General features: G+C 35.0%; 4 protein-coding genes across 6 annotated transcripts; 3 read left to right on the top strand and 1 right to left on the bottom strand.

The window, feature by feature from the left end:
• Positions 1-439: 439 nt before the first annotated feature.
• LOC110655045 (glycine-rich protein 2) lies at positions 440-3,293 on the top strand. Its single transcript, XM_058131046.1, has one exon. The coding sequence runs from the start codon at positions 535-537 to the stop codon at positions 1,138-1,140; it is 606 nt and encodes a 201-aa protein (XP_057987029.1). The 5' UTR covers positions 440-534; the 3' UTR covers positions 1,141-3,293.
• Positions 3,294-9,204: 5,911 nt separating this feature from the next.
• Positions 9,205-11,860, bottom strand: LOC110655042 (auxin transporter-like protein 3). Of its 2 annotated transcripts, none has more exons than XM_021811225.2 (8): positions 11,570-11,857; positions 11,283-11,468; positions 11,070-11,182; positions 10,794-10,977; positions 10,573-10,670; positions 10,056-10,263; positions 9,705-9,962; positions 9,205-9,565 (listed from the first exon to the last, which is right to left on the bottom strand). In XM_021811225.2, the coding sequence occupies exons 1-8, from the start codon at positions 11,723-11,725 to the stop codon at positions 9,371-9,373; spliced, it is 1,398 nt and encodes a 465-aa protein (XP_021666917.2). In that variant the 5' UTR covers positions 11,726-11,857; the 3' UTR covers positions 9,205-9,370. The 2 variants fall into 2 exon arrangements, with proteins under 2 accessions (XP_021666917.2, XP_057987027.1); XM_058131044.1 differs by having other exon boundaries at positions 9,426-9,565; positions 9,662-9,962; positions 11,570-11,860.
• Positions 11,861-14,991: 3,131 nt separating this feature from the next.
• On the top strand, positions 14,992-16,295 carry LOC110655038 (pathogenesis-related thaumatin-like protein 3.5). 2 transcript variants are annotated; one of them, XM_021811217.2, is made up of 3 exons: positions 14,992-15,073; positions 15,175-15,838; positions 15,960-16,295. In XM_021811217.2, exons 1-3 carry the CDS (start codon positions 15,016-15,018, stop codon positions 16,090-16,092), a joined length of 855 nt encoding a protein of 284 aa, XP_021666909.2. In that variant the 5' UTR covers positions 14,992-15,015; the 3' UTR covers positions 16,093-16,295. The 2 variants fall into 2 exon arrangements, with proteins under 2 accessions (XP_021666909.2, XP_021666911.2); XM_021811219.2 differs by having other exon boundaries at positions 15,175-15,853; positions 15,960-16,127.
• A 643-nt stretch (positions 16,296-16,938) lies between these two features.
• Positions 16,939-18,673, top strand: LOC110655040 (ubiquitin-fold modifier 1). Its single transcript, XM_021811220.2, has 4 exons — positions 16,939-17,091; positions 17,223-17,320; positions 17,630-17,662; positions 18,344-18,673. Exons 1-4 carry the CDS (start codon positions 17,003-17,005, stop codon positions 18,412-18,414), a joined length of 291 nt encoding a protein of 96 aa, XP_021666912.2. The 5' UTR covers positions 16,939-17,002; the 3' UTR covers positions 18,415-18,673.
• Positions 18,674-19,328: the final 655 nt, after the last annotated feature.

The following is a 19,328-nucleotide window of genomic DNA, read 5'->3' as shown; positions in this document are numbered from 1 at the left end:
AATTATACATAAAAAGAAATAATTAATAAAATTTAAAATTTTAATTCAATGAGAAAATTGAATAAATTTTATCAATTAAATCAAACCTTACATAGTAGAGTTTGTTAAAAAGAGATGATTGCATTTTGTTACGTAATCTATCGATTGAAATTCGGCTAATTGGGCCTACTGCATATTTAAAAATAATAAAAAAAAAAATTTAACTACTATCCATCGGCAAAATATGTACGGATAGATATTAAATAAGGACTAAAAGGATATTTGGCATTCGAATAAAATAAAAACAAATTTTAGCGGATCGGTCAAAGTCAAAACACGTACGGATAAACTAGCAAACGCTTATTAACTGTAGGATAGAAATCGAAAACAGTGGATACCGTCCGATCCTAACACATCTGGTCCCGCCCTAACCAACTCAAACAGACTATAAAAACCACAAAACCCTATCACATAAACGCTACTTCTCAACACAATCCAACCTCAAACAGCCACTTACGAGTTTTCAGAAACTTCTAGATTTTTCTAGAAGATTTCATGGCGGAGGGTAAGAGATCCACTGGCTCTGTCAGTTGGTTCAGTGCACAGAAAGGTTTCGGCTTCATTGCTCCGGACGACGGCGGCGAGGATCTATTTGTTCACCAGACCTCCATCCAATCTGATGGCTTTAGGACACTGTCCGAGGGCCAGCCCGTCGAGTTCGCCATCGATTTTGGAGAGGACGGCCGTACCAAGGCTGTCGATGTCGTCAGTATCTTTAGATCTCGCCGTGCCCCGCGCGGCGCTCGCTACCAGGGTAGTGGGAGAGGATTCTATGGCGGGAGGAGGAGAGGAGGTGGTAGTGGTCGAGGCGATGCTGGTTATGGGAGAGGTGGCTGGGGTGGCGGGTCAGGCGGTGATTCTGGATACAATACTGGTGGTGGATATGGCGGCGGCGGCGGCGGCGGCGGCAGTGGAGCGTGTTATAATTGTGGGAGATATGGTCATTTAGCGAGAGATTGTTATCAAACCGGTGGCGGCGGTATAGGAAGTAGGAGATACGACGGCGGCGGATACTCCGGTGGAGGAGGAGGAGGGGCATGTTACAATTGCGGTGAGGAAGGTCATTTTGCTAGAGATTGCCCTAATACTGATCAAAACTGAAACAATGTGGGTGTTTCTCTTAATGATGATGCTCCGTTAATTAATTCTTTGTGGATTGTTGCATTTTCGAGGTTTGATGATTGTTTTTCAGGGGATTGAAGTAGAAGAGGAAATGGAGCAGAGCCGCTTCTGCAGCCATTGCCGCTCTGTTTCTTCTTCATTGGTTTTTTTTTTTTTTTTTTTTTTTTTGGGGAGAGTGGGGAATTTGGTAATGATGGTAATTGTTTACTTAAGTTATAGTTTTATCCCTTCCTTTTTTTTGTCCCCTCAGTTATTTGTTTAACATGATGAAAGTGATCCCTTTACATCTTCTATATGACATTAGTTATTTTGTCACTTTTTTTCCCCTTTGCGATCATGCGAAATTTTTATTACATTCTAGACGGTATGCTGCTTGGTTTTTCTTTTCTGTTGCTAAACTCAATTGCAAACTGCCATTGATCGTCTCCTTAATTATTAGGATTGAATTGATAAGATTTTGTTTGAAAGCTGAAAACATAGTTGACAATATAGATACTCTTCTCTATTGAAAACGATAGCAAGTTGAGTTGCATTTCTTGGTTTTGTTCACCTTTTTTATTTTTTCTTCTTTTTTTTTTTTTTGTGGATAGAATATCTTGTCCTTTGTAATGTCTATCTTATTACGTTAATAAAGTGTGGATGTCCTTTTAAAGGTAACAAACATGCAAATAACTGAAGTATCTGTTTTTCTATGGAAGGATATGAACCAAGTCATACATATGGGTTGGCGAGTGGCGAGTGGCGAGTGTCTAGCGGCATCTCTATTATTTCTTTCAATTGTATGGCTAGTGTTTTCATAATCCTATCCAAAGTTTGGAATCCCATGAAAGGCCAATATTGGATGGGTTAAGATTGAAATCCCTCTTGAGTCTTGATCATCCACTCCTTGGTGGCTTTTTAGTGTGTGATCTTATCTGGTCCTTTTGAGTTCCACGATAGATCTGCATTTCATGGTTCATGTCATTGATTTCCTTATTTTCTAACAAAGGAAAATTATATCACCAATTACTGAAAGAGAATGAAAGAATATAGCAAATGAATGTCATTACACGAAAAAGAAGGGCCTAAGATCATTTATGCTCATGGGGATGTTTGTAGGAGGTTGGCTTCTTCAGATTTTTCTTCAGTTTTGAAACCATAATGACCCAAGCAAAGAGTGATGTTTTACAATTTTAATGTTGGATGTAGCTTCTGAAAGCTTATATTTTGCAAATTCCTTAAGATTTACTAAGGCTGCCAGTTTACAGGAATATGCAACTTTTTGGAATTTTTGCGAATACAAAAAACCAAATTATCTGCCATTAGGGGCAACCATTTAGAAGCTTGTGCTATCATATGCATCTGGAAACCATGTTTGTTATTCTATTATCAAATGTGTACTTGATAGTTTGGAATTGACTGTAGAAGCTTTTTTTTTTTTTATTTAAATTCCCTTGTGATTTGGTCAGAATCCTCCTTTTAGTTTTCATGCATTCTCAAGGTAATCTCTGACCAAGAGACCATGAGGACAAGGATTACCTGTCTCTAGATTGAGTATAGTTTTCATGCATTCTCAAGGTAATCTCTCATTAAGAGACCATGAGGACAAGCTATCGCTTACAGTCAATTGGCTCTCTCTTCATTGCCTGATTAGGCGTTCAAAGGCGTTTCTTTGAATTATTATGCTGTTGCTCAGTCAAGTTTGTAAGGTCTCATGTCCCACAGTTAAACAAGATTCTATGTGCATTTGCACTTTTTTGCCTGTTTTTGTTTTTCTTTTTAACGTTTCTTCTGTTAATGATCTACAAACATTAATTTCTGTCAATTTATCAAGCCTTGGGAGCTCTAATGAGAAATAAAGGATGTGCTTTACGCAGTATGAAAATTTATATTTGATGATGTATGGGAATTGTTGTTTTAATTTAATCGACAGGTAGTAATCTAACATATGTGAACAAGTTATCTTAAGATGATCTTGTTCTTCTTTTTGCTCATATATATGGAATAACAAGGGGAAGGTATTGAAGATTACTGAGCTTTATGTTTGGTATTTACGTTTATCTTCATCAAACTAATTCTAATTGTGAACTATGTTCTTGCTTCTATTCTATGGAGTTTTTATTATAATTCTAGTGTGCATACCCTCTTGCTTATTCCGTGGAACTTATTGGATTTCTACTCTTGTATTTAAAGATTTTGCTGCAACAATTCTTTGTATGGACAGTTGGCCAGTTGCTGCTGAAGTTATTGGCAAATCCAAGATTTGATTTTTATCTTTCCTATCTTTGTCAAATAAAGGGGTAAAAGGGAAAAGAAATTTCAAATTTGTTTTATGAATAAATGATGAGCCTGGTGGAGATCATTAATATTTGATAATATCATCAGAGTTTCCAGAATAGGTGGTCCAGTTTAGCTCCAGCACGGCAGAATTTGGTCTTAAATTTAGAAATTTAGAGAGTGTTGGGTACATTACAGTTTAATTTATTTAATACGATTAAACTGTTTTATATATTAAAATAACTAGTTAATTTATTGTTACAATCTAACGATTTATATTAAGTTATTCTAAGCGGTCCATTGCTAAAATAAAAATCAAGAACATTAACATGTTCTTCTCTTCGGTTCATGGTTCATTAAGTATTGGCTTCGTGCAAAGGTAAATGGTTTCTTTAATGCATAACATGGTAAGTTAACTTTAATTTATTGGAACGAACTTGAGTGGCAAAATATGCTTGTAGAATGTGAGAGGAAGTGTCAAGAAAGATAAAAAAAATTTGCTAATAAATTAGAAAATACCAAAATTATAGTTTATAATTTATTAGGAAATTTTACCATTTTTGGTAAAATTTAAATCAAATATGATAAAAGTTATCACACCCCATAGGGTAGAATTGTAAACATGCCAAGTGTAGTTTTGTAATTAAATTAATTAAATAAAAAACTATGAAAGTGTTTTATATTAAATATAAACTTACATTCTATGTGAAGTAAAATAAAGCTGAGTTGGATAAAAATAAGAGATGATTTGCTAATAAGAGAATTCATTGAAAACAATTGTTCAATACTGTCACGACCCAACCTATGAGCCGGACCGGCACTAGGACCTGGGCCAGCTTAAAGCCCCCGAGGCCCGTAGTAAGCCTAACTATTCCTCAAATCCATAACCAGGCCCACAATTTAGGCCCAATATGCACATAAAATAATTTAAATTAAACTGTTATAATTATATTTCGGGCCAACTTAGCCCAGAAATTATCAGAAACAAAAATTAGGGGAGCCCAGCTCAACCCTGTTACCTCATTTATAACCATTTAAAACTCGTAAAATTTTTTCTTTTCATTTATTAATACGCAAACTTGAATTCATACAGTCCCTGACAGGCTTAATGCTACTACTAGCACATGCGGATTCCTAAATTACAAATTTAGAGAATAATAATACAATTAAGTAATCTTTTCATAACCTGAGAGGAAAGGGACAGGTTATTCTGAAAAATGTCTCCTCCTGTAGCCTGGAAAAAATGTGGTGAACAGGAGTGAGCGTTCGACTCAGAGAGTAAAATATCAATTTTAACCATAATCTCTATAACTATCTAAAACTAATGCACCCTGTAGAGTGAAATGCAACATCAACATCATTTTCACATCATAACATCAAAAAGGTAATTTGGAGCACTCACACACCCTGTAGTATCAATCATAACATATGGGAGCTGATCCCCTATACAGCTCTCTTAAATCCAACCTGGTGCCAGCGAATTACTCAAGCTCGGACTTCCACTTAATAACCAAATCGAGGGTCCCAATAATTACTCAAGCCGTGACTACCCCTCGAAGGATCGGGTCCCAGTGAATTACTCAAGCCGTGACTACCCCGTCCTATCCATAGTCCACACCACATCACACGCACGCCAACGCACGCACACTGCTCCAAATTACCACAACAACATCCATGGCACATCAACAGTTATGAATGCAACATAAATCGTGCCTAGAGTTTAACTACATAAATATATGCATATAAGTGATGCATGGGCATGCTTGAACATATAATAATATCGAAATTATAATTAAAATTAATATTTTACTCACAGTACACCGATGACTATTGTGGCTGCTGGATGCAGAAAAATAGCTGACCTCGATCACCTAATAATTAAATTATAAATTTATTAGTACTAAGTTAAGATAAAACTCTAAAGAGGCAATAGACAGCCTAATTCATGCCGGAAATTCGGCAGAGTTTCCCCTATACCTGGGACCTACCCAACCTGCAAAAAGACTCAAATAACACTTCTAGATTCTCAATTTTCACAATCACATCTCATCAATGTCACATGACCCCTCGTGGGCCCTCCAAATCAGATAATACTCAAAATCTTAAAAATTACGTTTTAGTCCCTATAATTGACATTTTTCAAAAATCCACTCAAACAAGCTCTAAAAATTCTAAAATTTTGCCCCGCGGTCCTTAATAATATTATAAGGCTATTGCAAAATGAATTGTAATTTTCTAATCACCCATGAATATTTTATTCAAGAATTTTACTCGATTCCATAAGTTTCCAACAGCTAACATATTCCTAATTCAACCCAATTAAATATTCACATATTTAAACCTCCATCCTCAAGCTTCAACCAATTATATAAAATTTAATTATCTTAATTTCAATTAATCTTATATGCCCACATGCTAAAAATATAACTAAAATCCATCCATATTTCTCAAAAATATTCTACGATCACCCAAAAATTCAACTAACACCATAGAATATCTCCAAATAATTTTACTTTCATCATATATTTTTCTTAGAATTTTTCTCCAATTTTTCCTGTTTAAGAAACACTGTATTTATGCTCCACAGACAGAGAAATAATAAAAATTGTCTTACCCGAAGTTTATCTGTGTCTCAAAAATTCCAAAAATTTATGAGGAAGCCTCTGGAAGTTGAACCATCTCCATAGCTCACCGGAGCCACCGCCGGCACCACCGCGCACGGTGGCCGGCCGCCGGTCGCCGGCGACATTTGCCGAATCTGATCATACCACCATGTTCCTCTCCTCTTCCTCAGTCCATATGTGGTCTCGGATCGTCGATCCAACGGTCGGATCGTCGTAGATCTGACGAAAAAGCTTGAAAAACCCGAAACTTCTCTCCTCCATATCTCACTCATCCGACCTCCATTTGCTTCAAAATTGGTATCAAAAGAAAGCTCTCGGAACAAGCTTTCCAACGCCACCGGAATCGCCTCGATCGGACGTCGGACGAAGCCGGAATCGCGCCGGAAAGCCGCTGCCCACTGTGCGCGCGTTTTCTCTCTCCTCTTCCTCTCTTGCCGCCGTTTCTGGTGGTCCTGGACGTCGCCGGAGGGTCGCCGGCCGGTGGGGAGCTGCTTGGGACGTCGCCGGCCGGTCACCGGAGAAAGGAAGAAGAAGAAGAAAGGGAAGGAGAGGGAAAGAAGAGAAATGGGGGGGGGTTTTCCTCCTCCTGATTTTTGAAACTTTTTTTTTTTTTTTTTTAATAAAAGGCTGCTGTGACAGTGGGAAACCCACTGTCACACGCCAATCCCATTTTTCAAATTTTTTTTTTTTTTTTTTTTTAAAGGGTTGTTACAAATACATTGTCATATTAATTATAATGGGATTTATAGATAATTAATTATAACTAATAATTATAGTAAAAATTATTAATAGTTGTGTTCTAAAGTTTTTGCAAGGGATAGAAGAAGGTTTAAGTGGTGGGCCAAGGACCTCTTACAGAGATCAGTCCAAAAGATCTGAGGCCCATTAACGTCCAGAGCCGAAATATTTCCAGTGTTATTATCTATCCATTTTTTGTTTTTTCCTCTCTCTCCTGTGTGTTTCCAACTTTCCATAAAAGAGAAATAAAAAAAGAAAGACAGACAAAAGAACAAACAGTAACTAGAGGTAGGTCTAGCCACGGTTCAAGTTGGGATCAGGATTGATGAATGATTCATTATTCTAATTGATTGAATTAAATTGATTTAACGATTTAATCTACTAACATTGTTATAATGGAGTGCATGCCATTCAGGAATGATTGAATAGCAAAAGCATAAGCAGTGTCTGCAGAATAGAGCTCAATTTGAGATCTTAATTTACTTGTGGGGGGGTCCTTGTGTAGCTGCATGATATATGCATTCCAGGAGTATTCTAGCATAGAGGATTTGATTGCATAAAATAGATATCATTGCATTCTATTGCCATGACGAAAACTCATTTTTGACAGAGACAACTCCTGAAGAGCCATAACATGCCAATTTAGCACATTTTACAAGTGTCAGCTTTAAAATCTTCACAGAAGGTAGCTTCCATGGACCCCAGAAGGTTTGAGCAACACCCCCTTCCATCTCCATGCCATGGGTTCCCTAATCCCTAGTCCCTACATATGCTTTTTCTCAGGGTTTACACTTGACACAATGGTCAGCTACAATCCTACAATGATTCAGCGACTTGGCATGCACCAAGTACATAATCCTCAATAATTCAGCGTCCTCCAACAGTCCAACAATAATTAGTTACTGTAAAAATAATTCCCAAAAACAAACATGCATGAAAAATCTAGCTACTTGTATCCATCTTTAGTCTTACAGAATATCATCGCATGCATTTCCATTTTTAATCATTCACCCTGGAATTGGAAATCATTGCCATATATCTGTGAGAGAGAGAGAGAGAGAGAGAGAGAGAGAGAGAGAGAGAGAAACCCTGAAACAGGCATTTCCATGGGCGGAGGGAGCGAGACTAGGGAAGACTTGCTCCCCAACCCTTCTTAAACTTTCTTTTATATATATATATTGGGCACCATTTAAAAACTAAATATGAAAATTGGGGCCCTCAGATTTTGAAACTTGAATGCCAATTGCAGTTCTTCAAGAGCAATTTTTTTTTAACATATTGCTAGATTTCAATTGATCTTGCAGGAAGGGGAAAAAATTATAACTGAAATATATTCCATGAGAATGACCAGACAAACCCTAGAAAGTTCTTAACAAAATGTGAAGGTCCCCACATGTAGGAACTGATAATGTGTGATGGCGTCCCCATATCCTTGGTCAAATGACTCACCCAAAACTTTTATATATATTTCTTTATTTTTTTGGATGCTTTTTCAGGTCCCAGCTTCTGTGCACACAGACTTTCACTGTTGTGTCCTACACTTTCTATTCCATCAATTGTTTGGAAATTTGATGTATTCTGTGGGTTGGTTTGAGCTTAGGTCTAGAAAGCGGCATAATGTGCTTTTGAGTTGGGTTTGTAGTGGAGTGGCAGCAGTACTGAATATTGATTGCTTTTCTAAGCTTTTTCTCCATGTTGTGACCATTTTCATACTTTCAGACTGATTCAAGTGACTTTAGCTATGCAACATTGCATCTCAACAGATAGTCATTATAAGCACTGCCCATCTAGGCCTATGGCCCCATACACTTTTGTCACTCTCACACGGCTACTTCTTATTTTTGTTATACCCATGCAGATCTTTTTCTTCTTATTTTTATCATTATCAACCTTAAGACCACTAACCAAGTGAAAAGAACCTCATCAAATACCCTAAGTGATAGATTAAGCAAACCAATCAAATTCCATAACCACATCCGCAGCTGTTTGCTGCCAATGTTTTGGATGTCAATTTCTGCAGCAACTTTCTTTCATTCAGAGTTAGCTATTGGGAAGTATGGACAATTCAACTGTCTTCCAATGGCATGTGAAGCTTTTTGGCAATCAAAATAAAGGGACTTGTGAAAGGATATGAACCTGACCAATACGTGTTAAAAGTTAGCCCAAAGTCAGGTTCTCACTCCTTACTCCTTGCTTTCCTTCCCACTTTCACTTAGGTCCTTGTGGACTTTTCTTAACTCTCCAAACCTTTAAACATCTCATCCCGATATATATTAAGAGAAAATAATATCATGAGTTCAGAGAGAACTTAAAATACCACAAAAACAAAGGGAGTAGCATTAATTCTTGAAAGATTACTCACATTCAAGTAACAACTATAGGTCCGTATGGGAGAGGGGGGGGGGGGGGGGGGCGGGTGTGGATGGCCATGGTTGCCATCACACTTTTTTGAAGAACCATCAATAATAGCTCTTACAAGGAAATTAAGAGGAAAAGAAAAAGAAAAAGAGTTACAAATGCCAATCTCTTTACACACCTCCTTAAGTATCTTAATTTGTTGAAGTTCTGACTTGTGAAGGTAGGAATTCTACTCAAGCCTTGTGAGGGGGGCACTGGTAGCACTTGGTGAAAAGGCCAAATGTATCAATTTGATGTATGAAGTTAAGCATACTTGCCCATCCTCCAAACCCAAATCCCACAATGAAAACCCATACTACCACAAATATATTCATGCAGAATTGCCCAATCCAACCTCCTAGAAATGATGGTGGTCTCTCTACTGCATTCTGTCAACCAAAAACAAATCAATCAGCAATTAGTGTATGCATCCAACACTAGACTCCAACCATTTCTGAAGCTAAGTTGCATAAAATTAAGCTTACAATCATAACTGATGAGGAATTAACTATAAGATGGCTAGCTAACCTCCCGGGCAGATGCAGATGAGAAAGTAATCATGTGTGCTAATGCAGGAATTATGTAGACTGTGAAGCTGACAAGAAGAGATCCAACAGTAGAGTTGATAGGACCAAAGAAAGGGAAGATAATGGCCAGGAACCATATTGGTATCACCACAGGAAGTCTAGCCGAAGCCCTCTTCAACACACTCTTTGTTTCATGTACTCTAATCAATTTTTCCCACACGAAGTATAAAGGGGTGCAAGCAAATCCAAATGTTATGAACTGCAACCAAAAAGAAAGAAAATTTTGTCACCCATTTTGGAAAACAATCCAATTTTGAAGTAATTTGTATATAGTTAATGAATGGTAGTTAACCTGATGGATTAGCATTAGTATAACTGCAGTGTCTCTATATCTAGTCCTTGGGAGTAAAGAGAGAGCATTAGAATGGGTAAGTAGCAGGTCCCCAAATGCCCAATAAACAGCAGAAGCTGAGGGTAGAGTTAGAGTTAACACATATAAAGTTGCCACCAAATATATTAGTTTGAACTTCTGCGGCTTCCACATTGCATGCATAATTTCCCTGCAATAAAAATCCTTAAAATTTAATCTCAAATATGTTAGCATGTTTATATATGTATTATAGCTTTGGTTATGTGCTGTTCAACTTGCAATTCTAAATATGATTATGAGATGCCAATTTTAACTTTTCCATTTCTTATTCGCCATCTTGGCATCCAAGGGGAGAATAAAGTTTCCAGAAAGTTGATTACCAGTTTCTCAGGAAAAGATGTTCCCTTAGTTGGAAACTCTTTCCAGTAATTAGGTGCATAAATACAATAAATAATTACATATTTTTTATTCTAGTATATTGCTATGACAGAGTCCTTACACTGTAACAGCATGCCCACCAAATGTATAAAGAATGTTGGTAGCCCCAGTAAAGTAGAGAACCATTGTGGTTGGACCAGAGTGCTTCACTCCTTCAACCTGCAAATCAAACAAAATGAAAAAAATAGGGAAAGGAATTAATTAATCAATTAAAGAATACACAAAGGAATAATAAATCATGCCAAAATTGGGCTTCAAAGTTAAATATATAGCAATATTAACCTGTCCATGAATAAGGGAAGCAATTGTGAGATACCATGCAGTATAAGTAGTCATCATAAGGCCTAAGAATGACCAAATTCTGTAATTATGGAAGGAAGGAATGAAGACAGTAGTTGCACAACATGCTCCAAAGATGTAGGTCCATGTTCTCTTGTCCAGATTATCATTTATGTAGTAGATGTTACTGCAATTAATTATTTTATCAAGAAATTAGGAACAAAGTGAGACCAATGTTATATTTATTAAGATTCAGCGCCTTATGAAATGTAAGCATACCTTGCACAAGCAATCAACTGGATCACAGATCCAAACAGAAGAAACGTGCAGTTGAAAACTAAGCCTGCATTTCTCCAGTGTTTCCCCAGCAGCCCATCAAGGACTTCAAACCACTGAAAATTATTGACAATCCAAGTAAGAAAATTTGAAAAGTTATACATATATATATACACATCTTAGAAATGAATGGATATAAAAATATTAATAAATTACCTGAATTACATGATTCCTAAAATCAACCTTTTCCCTCTCCTTTCTAGTTCTGTACTCAACATATAAAACACTTATAAGGTAAGCAGTCCAGCTTCCCATCAAACCATAGAAGAGTTGAAAAAGAATTCCAGATAACATTCCAAGTTGTGAAAATGAGTAAGGCAATGTGAGAAGCACTTGTGCAACCTACAAAATTTACATAAAAAAGGGGAAATAATTATCTTTCATGATAAATATAGACAAATTATGGCTAATTAATTAGCATGAACATATGTATATAATATTGCCTGGTTAGAAGCACAGCTAAACCAAGCATCATAGACTGAACCACCATGCCAAAACAAATTTGATATTTTGCTCCTAGTGGACCTGGAATTTCCTTCTTCTCTCTCCATTTCTTTGTAATTTCCAGCTATAACAGTCTCAACCCTCTCAGAAGCCATGTTGAATTGCTAGCTTGCAAATGCTGGGAGAAGCAATTGACCAATTTAGAGTCTATAAATAGATAAAGAAAGCTTTGCTTTCCTTCTCCTTCTACAGCTTATGCTTCTCCTCCTCCCATCTTTATAAAAAAAATTTTTGGGAGAAATTATTGAATCTTCAGCTTAGTGGGGACCTGGCTACATATTCATGTCACCCTTAATTTCGAATTTAAGATGGTTTAGTCTAAGATAAGATGGAGTGAATGATTACTTAGAGGTGGGTTTAGTGCTAAACATGATTAGCACCACACGTGTGCCAACTGGTTTTCCAAAAGATTTCACACCTTTTTTTTTCTCCTTTTCTTTGGCTTTTGAGACTAGAAACAGAAAAGAGGAATGGAAATTTGATTAGGCACTTCATTATGTTATGCAAGTGTCTTCTCTCTTTTGGCCCAGTGATTAGGTATTCTAATCATGATAATGAATGAATGCCTCATGAGGGTACCCAAATTTTGAGTTGGGTGACATGTCAGTTGTGATATTTGATCTGTCCACCTTCATTTATACAAATTTTTATATATCTATATTTTTGAAATTTTAAAACAATGAAAGTGGAAACCAAAAAGCATTGAGAAGTAAGTTTGCCAAAAATATACAAAAGAAATTTATAATTTTTACTTTAATTTTTTTTTTTTTTTGTTTTATGGAATTGAATTGTGACTTGATATGAGATTTTGGTTTTATAATCTGATTAGAATAAAAAATAAAGTATGTCAAATTGAAATAAATAATAAGATCTGTGGTGGTAATGGAGGGTTAATTGAAATAAAAAAGTGAGGTATAAATTAGTATAAATATTATATATTTTGTCCTAGTAAAATTTATGAGATATTCGAGAAACACATTGGGTAGGTTAGGATTTAAAAGTTTTGAGTTATTGTATTTTGTTCTTTTTCATTGAAACTTTTTCTTTCGTATTACTTATGTAGTTGTAGATCTTACGATCGAATCATGTAAATCTTGTATTATTTTTCTTCTCTTTTCTATATTATTTGATTATAAAATTACGTGATTACGTGTGTATTTTAAATTTGCATGCTTACTATAGCAATAATGAATATGATTTTTTTTTTATTCAATAGAGGTCCAATGAAATGAGAAATAGCTAATTAGCTATACAATGAGAGATAGTCATCTCCCTTTCTTATCACACAGGAATAGTCATGTCTCTTCTTCACCATGAAGGTAAATTGTCTGTAGATGAAGAAATTCAAATTTGATACCTCTCCACTCTTTGCAAAAAGATCAACTAATCTACCGTTGATTAGCAATAAATATAATTTTTTTAATATAAACTATGAAGATATTTGGAGAAATTCTTTGTAAATAGGCGGTAAAACTCATACTAGTTCCACAAGTTTTCATTTAAACAATGGAGAAGTCTTTAGTGTTTGTTCTGGCAATAGGTAATCAAACAGTTAGCAAATGATGGGTGTTTCCTAAAACTGATTACCTTTAACCAAAAAAGATTCAAAAATTGAATCACAATCAACATGGATTGATTACTTATTTTATGTACAATGAAAACACAACACATAGTGTATTCTAATTAACGCCATGATTGAGCTTGTTTAACTTTTGGAATAGCAATTAATCCTTAGGATTCTTGATAGCTACAAGACAATGCCAAGCATATTGAGAATGATCATATGGTTACAATAATTTTTTGTAGGCCATTACAGAGATTGTTACATGTCCAATTTGGTATTTCCTGACCCACCTTACATGTGCAAATATGAGTAGGATAGAGTTTTCTGTGTAAATTAAAAGAATGGGAGCAGAATGCAAAATGAAAAAGGTTATGAAATGCCCCACTGTTGCTACTTACACATCAATTCAGTTCTCAAGCTCCCATTCCATATTTAAATTATCTGGATTTGTTTCCTTTGACAAGGATATGAACTTCTTTATGAGAAGCAACATTACAAATTCTGTACAATAGAGAAAATTGAACTTGAAATCTTTCGATTTTATAAACTTTAAATGTAAAAGAAAATAAATTGAATATTTAGTATAGGAGTTGAAAGGTTTAAATGTGTCATGCCGAGTTCATAAATGACATCATAGAAATGTTATTGATGATAAAGAGTATAATTTGTATATTGTGGAAACTTTTCCCATCATTACAGGTCAAAAAGAAAATCTATAAATTAGTGCTTCTATGAGTATAGAGAGACCCATATGATTATGATGTATCATTGACACCCATAATTCAATTTTCTTTTCTGACAATGAAATTAATTTCAAGGAATTAATTAATTTTGGTGCTTCCTTTCAAAGGTTATCAAATTTTGGCCACCACCAAAGTTCTTCTCTGACAATGAAATTCAAGAAGTATTTTTGGGAGATGATAAGGGGGCTTGATATAAGGCTTTAAATTAGTTCCTGTAATTACTAAACTTATTAGAATTTTTTTTCTATTAACTTTATTTTTATTATTTTTTTGAATTTTTTTATTTAATAAAAAAATTAATTTATTTTATAATAATTAAATTTAATTCAAAAAAAATATAAGTGATGGATTAAATCGTTCAATTTCTAAATATTAGGATTAAATCATAATATCTATTAAACTCTGAGATCAAATAATATATTTATCTATATACTTAAACTAACGATAATATTGAATAAAGAGACATTTAATTTTAACAGAAACATAATTGAATAGCTAAATCATTTAATTTTCAAAATACAAAAATCAAATTATAATATTAATCAAAACCCAGAATCTAAATAATAAATTTCCCTATATTAAATAGCATTGATTAATGTTGTATTAGGTTCCTCAAATAATATGTTATTAAAATAAAAAACAAAAATACATTTGGATTCACATAATTGTATCTCAAGGTCAAATATAAGATATTTTTGTAAATTGAAAAATTTTGCATTCCTTTTATATGTAGGCAAAATTATATAATTGAAAATTGTAAGCTAATTAATTTTTCCCTTAATACAATTGAATGTGGGCTGCATGGCCAGATTCTGCTGATCCACTGAACCAGTGATATTTGGAATCAGAAAGTTGAAACAAAAAAAGGGAAGAATGGAATCTGAATAAACATGCATGAAAGGTTTAGGGAAAGAATTATCTGCCTTTGCCCTAATGCCTTCCTTATAAAATGGACTAATTAATGGTAGATTCTGATTTTATCATCCCTCCCTCCACACGTATTCTTCACCCCTTTGCTTTATATTTTACGTCCATTTTCAATCTTCTACTCGAAAGAAGAGACAAACCCAAGAAAGAAATGGCAAATCTTAATGTGCCCTTAACACTTGTGTTTCTTCTGCTCATTATTTCCCCAGGTACTTTGGTATTCTTTTCCAACATCACATACATGTTTTGGTGTTCTTTTCTTCTTTCTGTTTTAATGAAAAGTAATTTTCTTTTTCTGTTTAAATCTAAGAGATAAAAATGACGGAGTGTGCAAGGATTTTTACTATAATCAACCATTGTGAAGAGACAATATGGCCTGCCATCACTCCAGGTGAAAACTTCAACGGAGGTGGATTTGTATTGAAGCCAGGGCAATCCATTGTTTTCAATGCTCCGGTAGGGTGGATTGGCCGAATATGGGGTCGAACAGGTTGCAATTTCGACAAAAACGGTAATGGATCATGCCAAACCGGTGCTTGTGGCACATCCCTGACATGTAAGGCTTCAGGTCAAACACCTGCTTCACTAGCTGAATTCACCTTATCAGCAACAGATTACTATGATGTTAGCCTAGTGGACGGATTTAACTTGCCATTAGTTGTTACACCAATTAATGGTCAAGGAAATTGCAGCATTGCCGGTTGTGACATGGATTTAAGGTCTAATTGTCCGACGGAGCTCGCCTTGAAATCGAAAGGGAAAGTTATTGGCTGCCGAAGTGCTTGTGATGTGTTCAATTCTGATGAGTATTGCTGCAGAGGAGTTTATGGGAATCCTGTAATTTGCCAACCTACATATTATTCCAAGAAGTTCAAGGAAGCTTGCCCTACTGCTTATAGTTATGCATATGATGATCCCACCAGCATTTTTACTTGCTCTGGAACAGATTATGTCATTACTTTTTGTGCATCTAGGTAAGCGAACCTAAGGTAATGAATAATAAGGGAAAATATTTTAATGTTTTTGGATCTTAATTAATTATTATGGGTATTTGATTTTGACAGGATCTGATTATTATTGTTGATAAATTTTCAGGAAGCAACAGGTTTGTACATACCATAATAACAAGCTTGTCTGTGGTGGATCTCAAGGATTAAAATCATTGATTGAAAGATGGTGGCCTCTCATGCTTGCTTTGCCATCAATGGTTAGTTGGTGGATTGTATAATAATTAATTAATTAAGATGAGTAATCTTTTGTTTTTATTATTATTATTATTATTATTATTAACTAGAGCCCCAGTGGTTTTATTCTTTGATAATTAAGCTTGCCCTTTACAATATGGGGAAAGATTAATTTGTTCTTTTCTTTGGTGAGAAATGTTCTAAGTGGGAAATTGTAAATATAAATTTGCTATTTCGATTGTTTTTATTCTAATCAAGAGCATGAATCAATTGCTACTGTTTTTCTTCTGTTAAACGCCAAGAATCATTTAGTTTTTTAAGCGTTTGTTTGAGGTATTCAAAATAATTTTCTTAAATTTCGATAATTTTATTAAAATATTTTTATATAAATAACACAACACATATAATTATATTTTTTATTATAAAAAAAATAATAATAATTTCATTACTAATCATTAAAAAACATAAAAAAAATAATTAAAAAGATAAAAATAATATGTAAACCTACGGCAACGCGAGGGTAATTAGCACTTATTATAACTAAAAGAATTCAGGACTAATTTAATAAATATAATTAAATATAATAAAAAAATCTCTTTATTTTATTTTATGTTAAACTATATTCTATTCTAAATTTATATGATTAATTAGTAGATTAGTAAGATATTTAATGCATTTTTTAATTAAATAATAAATATAAATTTCATTAATTACATGATATTATATTATTTTATTTTATTTTTTATTATATCTAAATTGAGGTACTGGGCCAGTCCATTGGGCTTCTGACCCTAGAGAAAAAATTGCCCAAAACCTTAAAAATGTATGTAGCCCAAAAAAAAAAAAAAGTACGCCTACGCGGCCTCTGGGTTGCGTCGCAAGTACGCCTCAAGTACACGATAGTATATATAGACACTTCAACAGCTAAACGATAATCTGCGAGTAGCGGAAGACATGGCGAGCGCTGGTGCTGGTACCGGTGGAGGAGGGAAGGTCTCCTTCAAGGTGACACTTACCTCCGATCCCAAGCTCCCTTTCAAGGTGTACGTATAATCATTTCAATTTAGCTTTTTTTTATTTTATTTCTTTGTCTTCGTGTTCTTTGTTTTCTCCTCTCCGATTAGAGTTGTTTTTCGTTTATGGCTAATTGTAGTTTCTATTGTTTTGATTTTAGGTTTAGCGTACCAGAAGCTGCCCCGTTCACCGCTGTTTTGAAATTTGCAGCCGAGGAATTTAAAGTCCCTCCTCAAACCAGCGCCATCATTACCAATGGTATTTGCTAGTCTAGGGTTTCACATTGATTATTGTTGATTTTGTGTTTTTTTCCCCCGAAATTCTTCATCCTCATTTTTGTCGGTTGATTTCCTTTTTTGGTGTCACAAATGAATTAATTATTACTAATTTCGCTCACAATACATTCTTGATTTTAGCTTTATTTGCTTAAATATCCCGTATCTCCTCTTTTTTAACTAGCCTATTGACTAGTTTTAGTCAAATTCTACAACATGGCTTGTCAAAATTTTTAATTTATCCTATTTTGATTTGTTGTTTCTTATTTCAAACTGTTTTGTTTACATCCAGATGGGGTAGGAATCAATCCTCAACAAAGTGCAGGTATGCTAATGCATTCTTTATGCAATAAAATTTGCCATTTCATTTGATTTGCTTTTTCTGATTCTTAAATGGGTTTTGTTGAAGCACTCTGTTTTGTTTACTGTATGTAAGATCTAATCATCCAACCCCAGAAATGAGGTGACTCTATAAGTTATATGATATGAGCAGCTAGTCAAATTTTGCAATTTTTTCGGTTTCATTAATCTGCAACTTGAGTCTGGATCACAGTTAATAGTAGTAGTTTCATTGGAAATTTTTGGAAGTGGGAAAATAGCGCCAGGCGTCAATGTGAAAATGGATGCCTCTTTAGATTGTCAAATTAGCATTTTACTTGTGATATTTTTGTCTCTTTTGCTACACCAATATCATGTTCTTAGGAATGCTTATGTCTCTTATGAATTTTGGGTTTGCTCATGGTTAGACCAGATCTAATTTCTCAGGGAAATTATCATTGTGGTACAAAATGCATTTACTCGTACATCAATGTGTTTATTGTAATTTTGGGCTCTATGCTATATGATAGAAAATTAAAGACACTGCGTCCCTTAGCCATGTTAATATGTATCTCCAAAGTATTGGAAAATATTTAACAAAAATCTATTGTAATTTATTATTTGTCTGTTCATTATATCAAATGCTATTTTATAGATTTTTATTTTGGCATGATTGTGATTGGCTCAGGCAATGTCTTCCTTAAACATGGTTCCGAACTGCGCTTGATCCCCCGTGATAGAGTGGGAGCAACTGAGTAAAGAAAGTAACAGGCTGGATGACTTTTGTATTCTGCTTTACTTATTCTGAAGGACTTTTATTCTGGTTGATCTAGATTTGTTTTCTGCTTTACTTTCGTAAAAACTGGGTGGATGGTGAGAGTTTCGTTTCGTTCCTCTTGGCATTATACTGTTGTAACTGATACCATAAATTTGTGATATTCATATGGAAGCTAGCTACAGTTGGTAGCCTTTTAGGGTTTTAGTTAATAATGGAAGCACCTGTTGTCATCTTGCTCTATCTCACTCTCATGACTCACTCTATTTGAGATGTATATGTGATGTTGGGCTAGTTTGGATTTATAAGACTTTTGTCAAACGAAACAAATTGAGAGTTGCGGGTTAGGCCCAACTGGCCTGTGATGATGTCTACGCGAGAGGCCTCATGGTCTTTGGATAACTGTGCTTGGTGTGATAACTGATAGCAAGAGATTCAAGGACTTGTTATTGACGATCTTTTAAGATCATTTGAAGTGGATCATCGATAGCGAGATGTTGCCGTAATCCATTAGCACCAGACTGAATTGAAGGCCCATTCAGAACATTTATGGCTTGCCTACCACGTGGACCTAGTATCCAGGCATTGATTGAATGCCCTGTCTATAAAGCATTTCTAGTCTTTAGCCCTGTGCCTGGTCATATATCATATATAATTCCAATCCTGGTGCGTTCCTTGAAGTGTCAAAATTGTGCATAAGGAGCTTGAGTTTATTTGCACCAATCCTCCACTGGGAAATGACGAAGAGCGGTGAAAATGATAGGTATCCCGGAGTGCATAATCTCTTTAGGCTCAAAGGCACGTAACCCATTATGTAAGGTCGGCACAACCCAACAAATGAAATTGGCATAGAGAACATTTCTTTCCAAATTTTCTTCCCGGACGAGGTTATGCTTCT

Source organism: Hevea brasiliensis, chromosome 12 (assembly GCF_030052815.1).
Source record: "Hevea brasiliensis isolate MT/VB/25A 57/8 chromosome 12, ASM3005281v1, whole genome shotgun sequence".
In the NCBI taxonomy this organism is placed as follows: Eukaryota; Viridiplantae; Streptophyta; class Magnoliopsida; order Malpighiales; family Euphorbiaceae; genus Hevea; species Hevea brasiliensis.
This window is presented reverse-complemented; position numbering and strand designations above follow the sequence as displayed.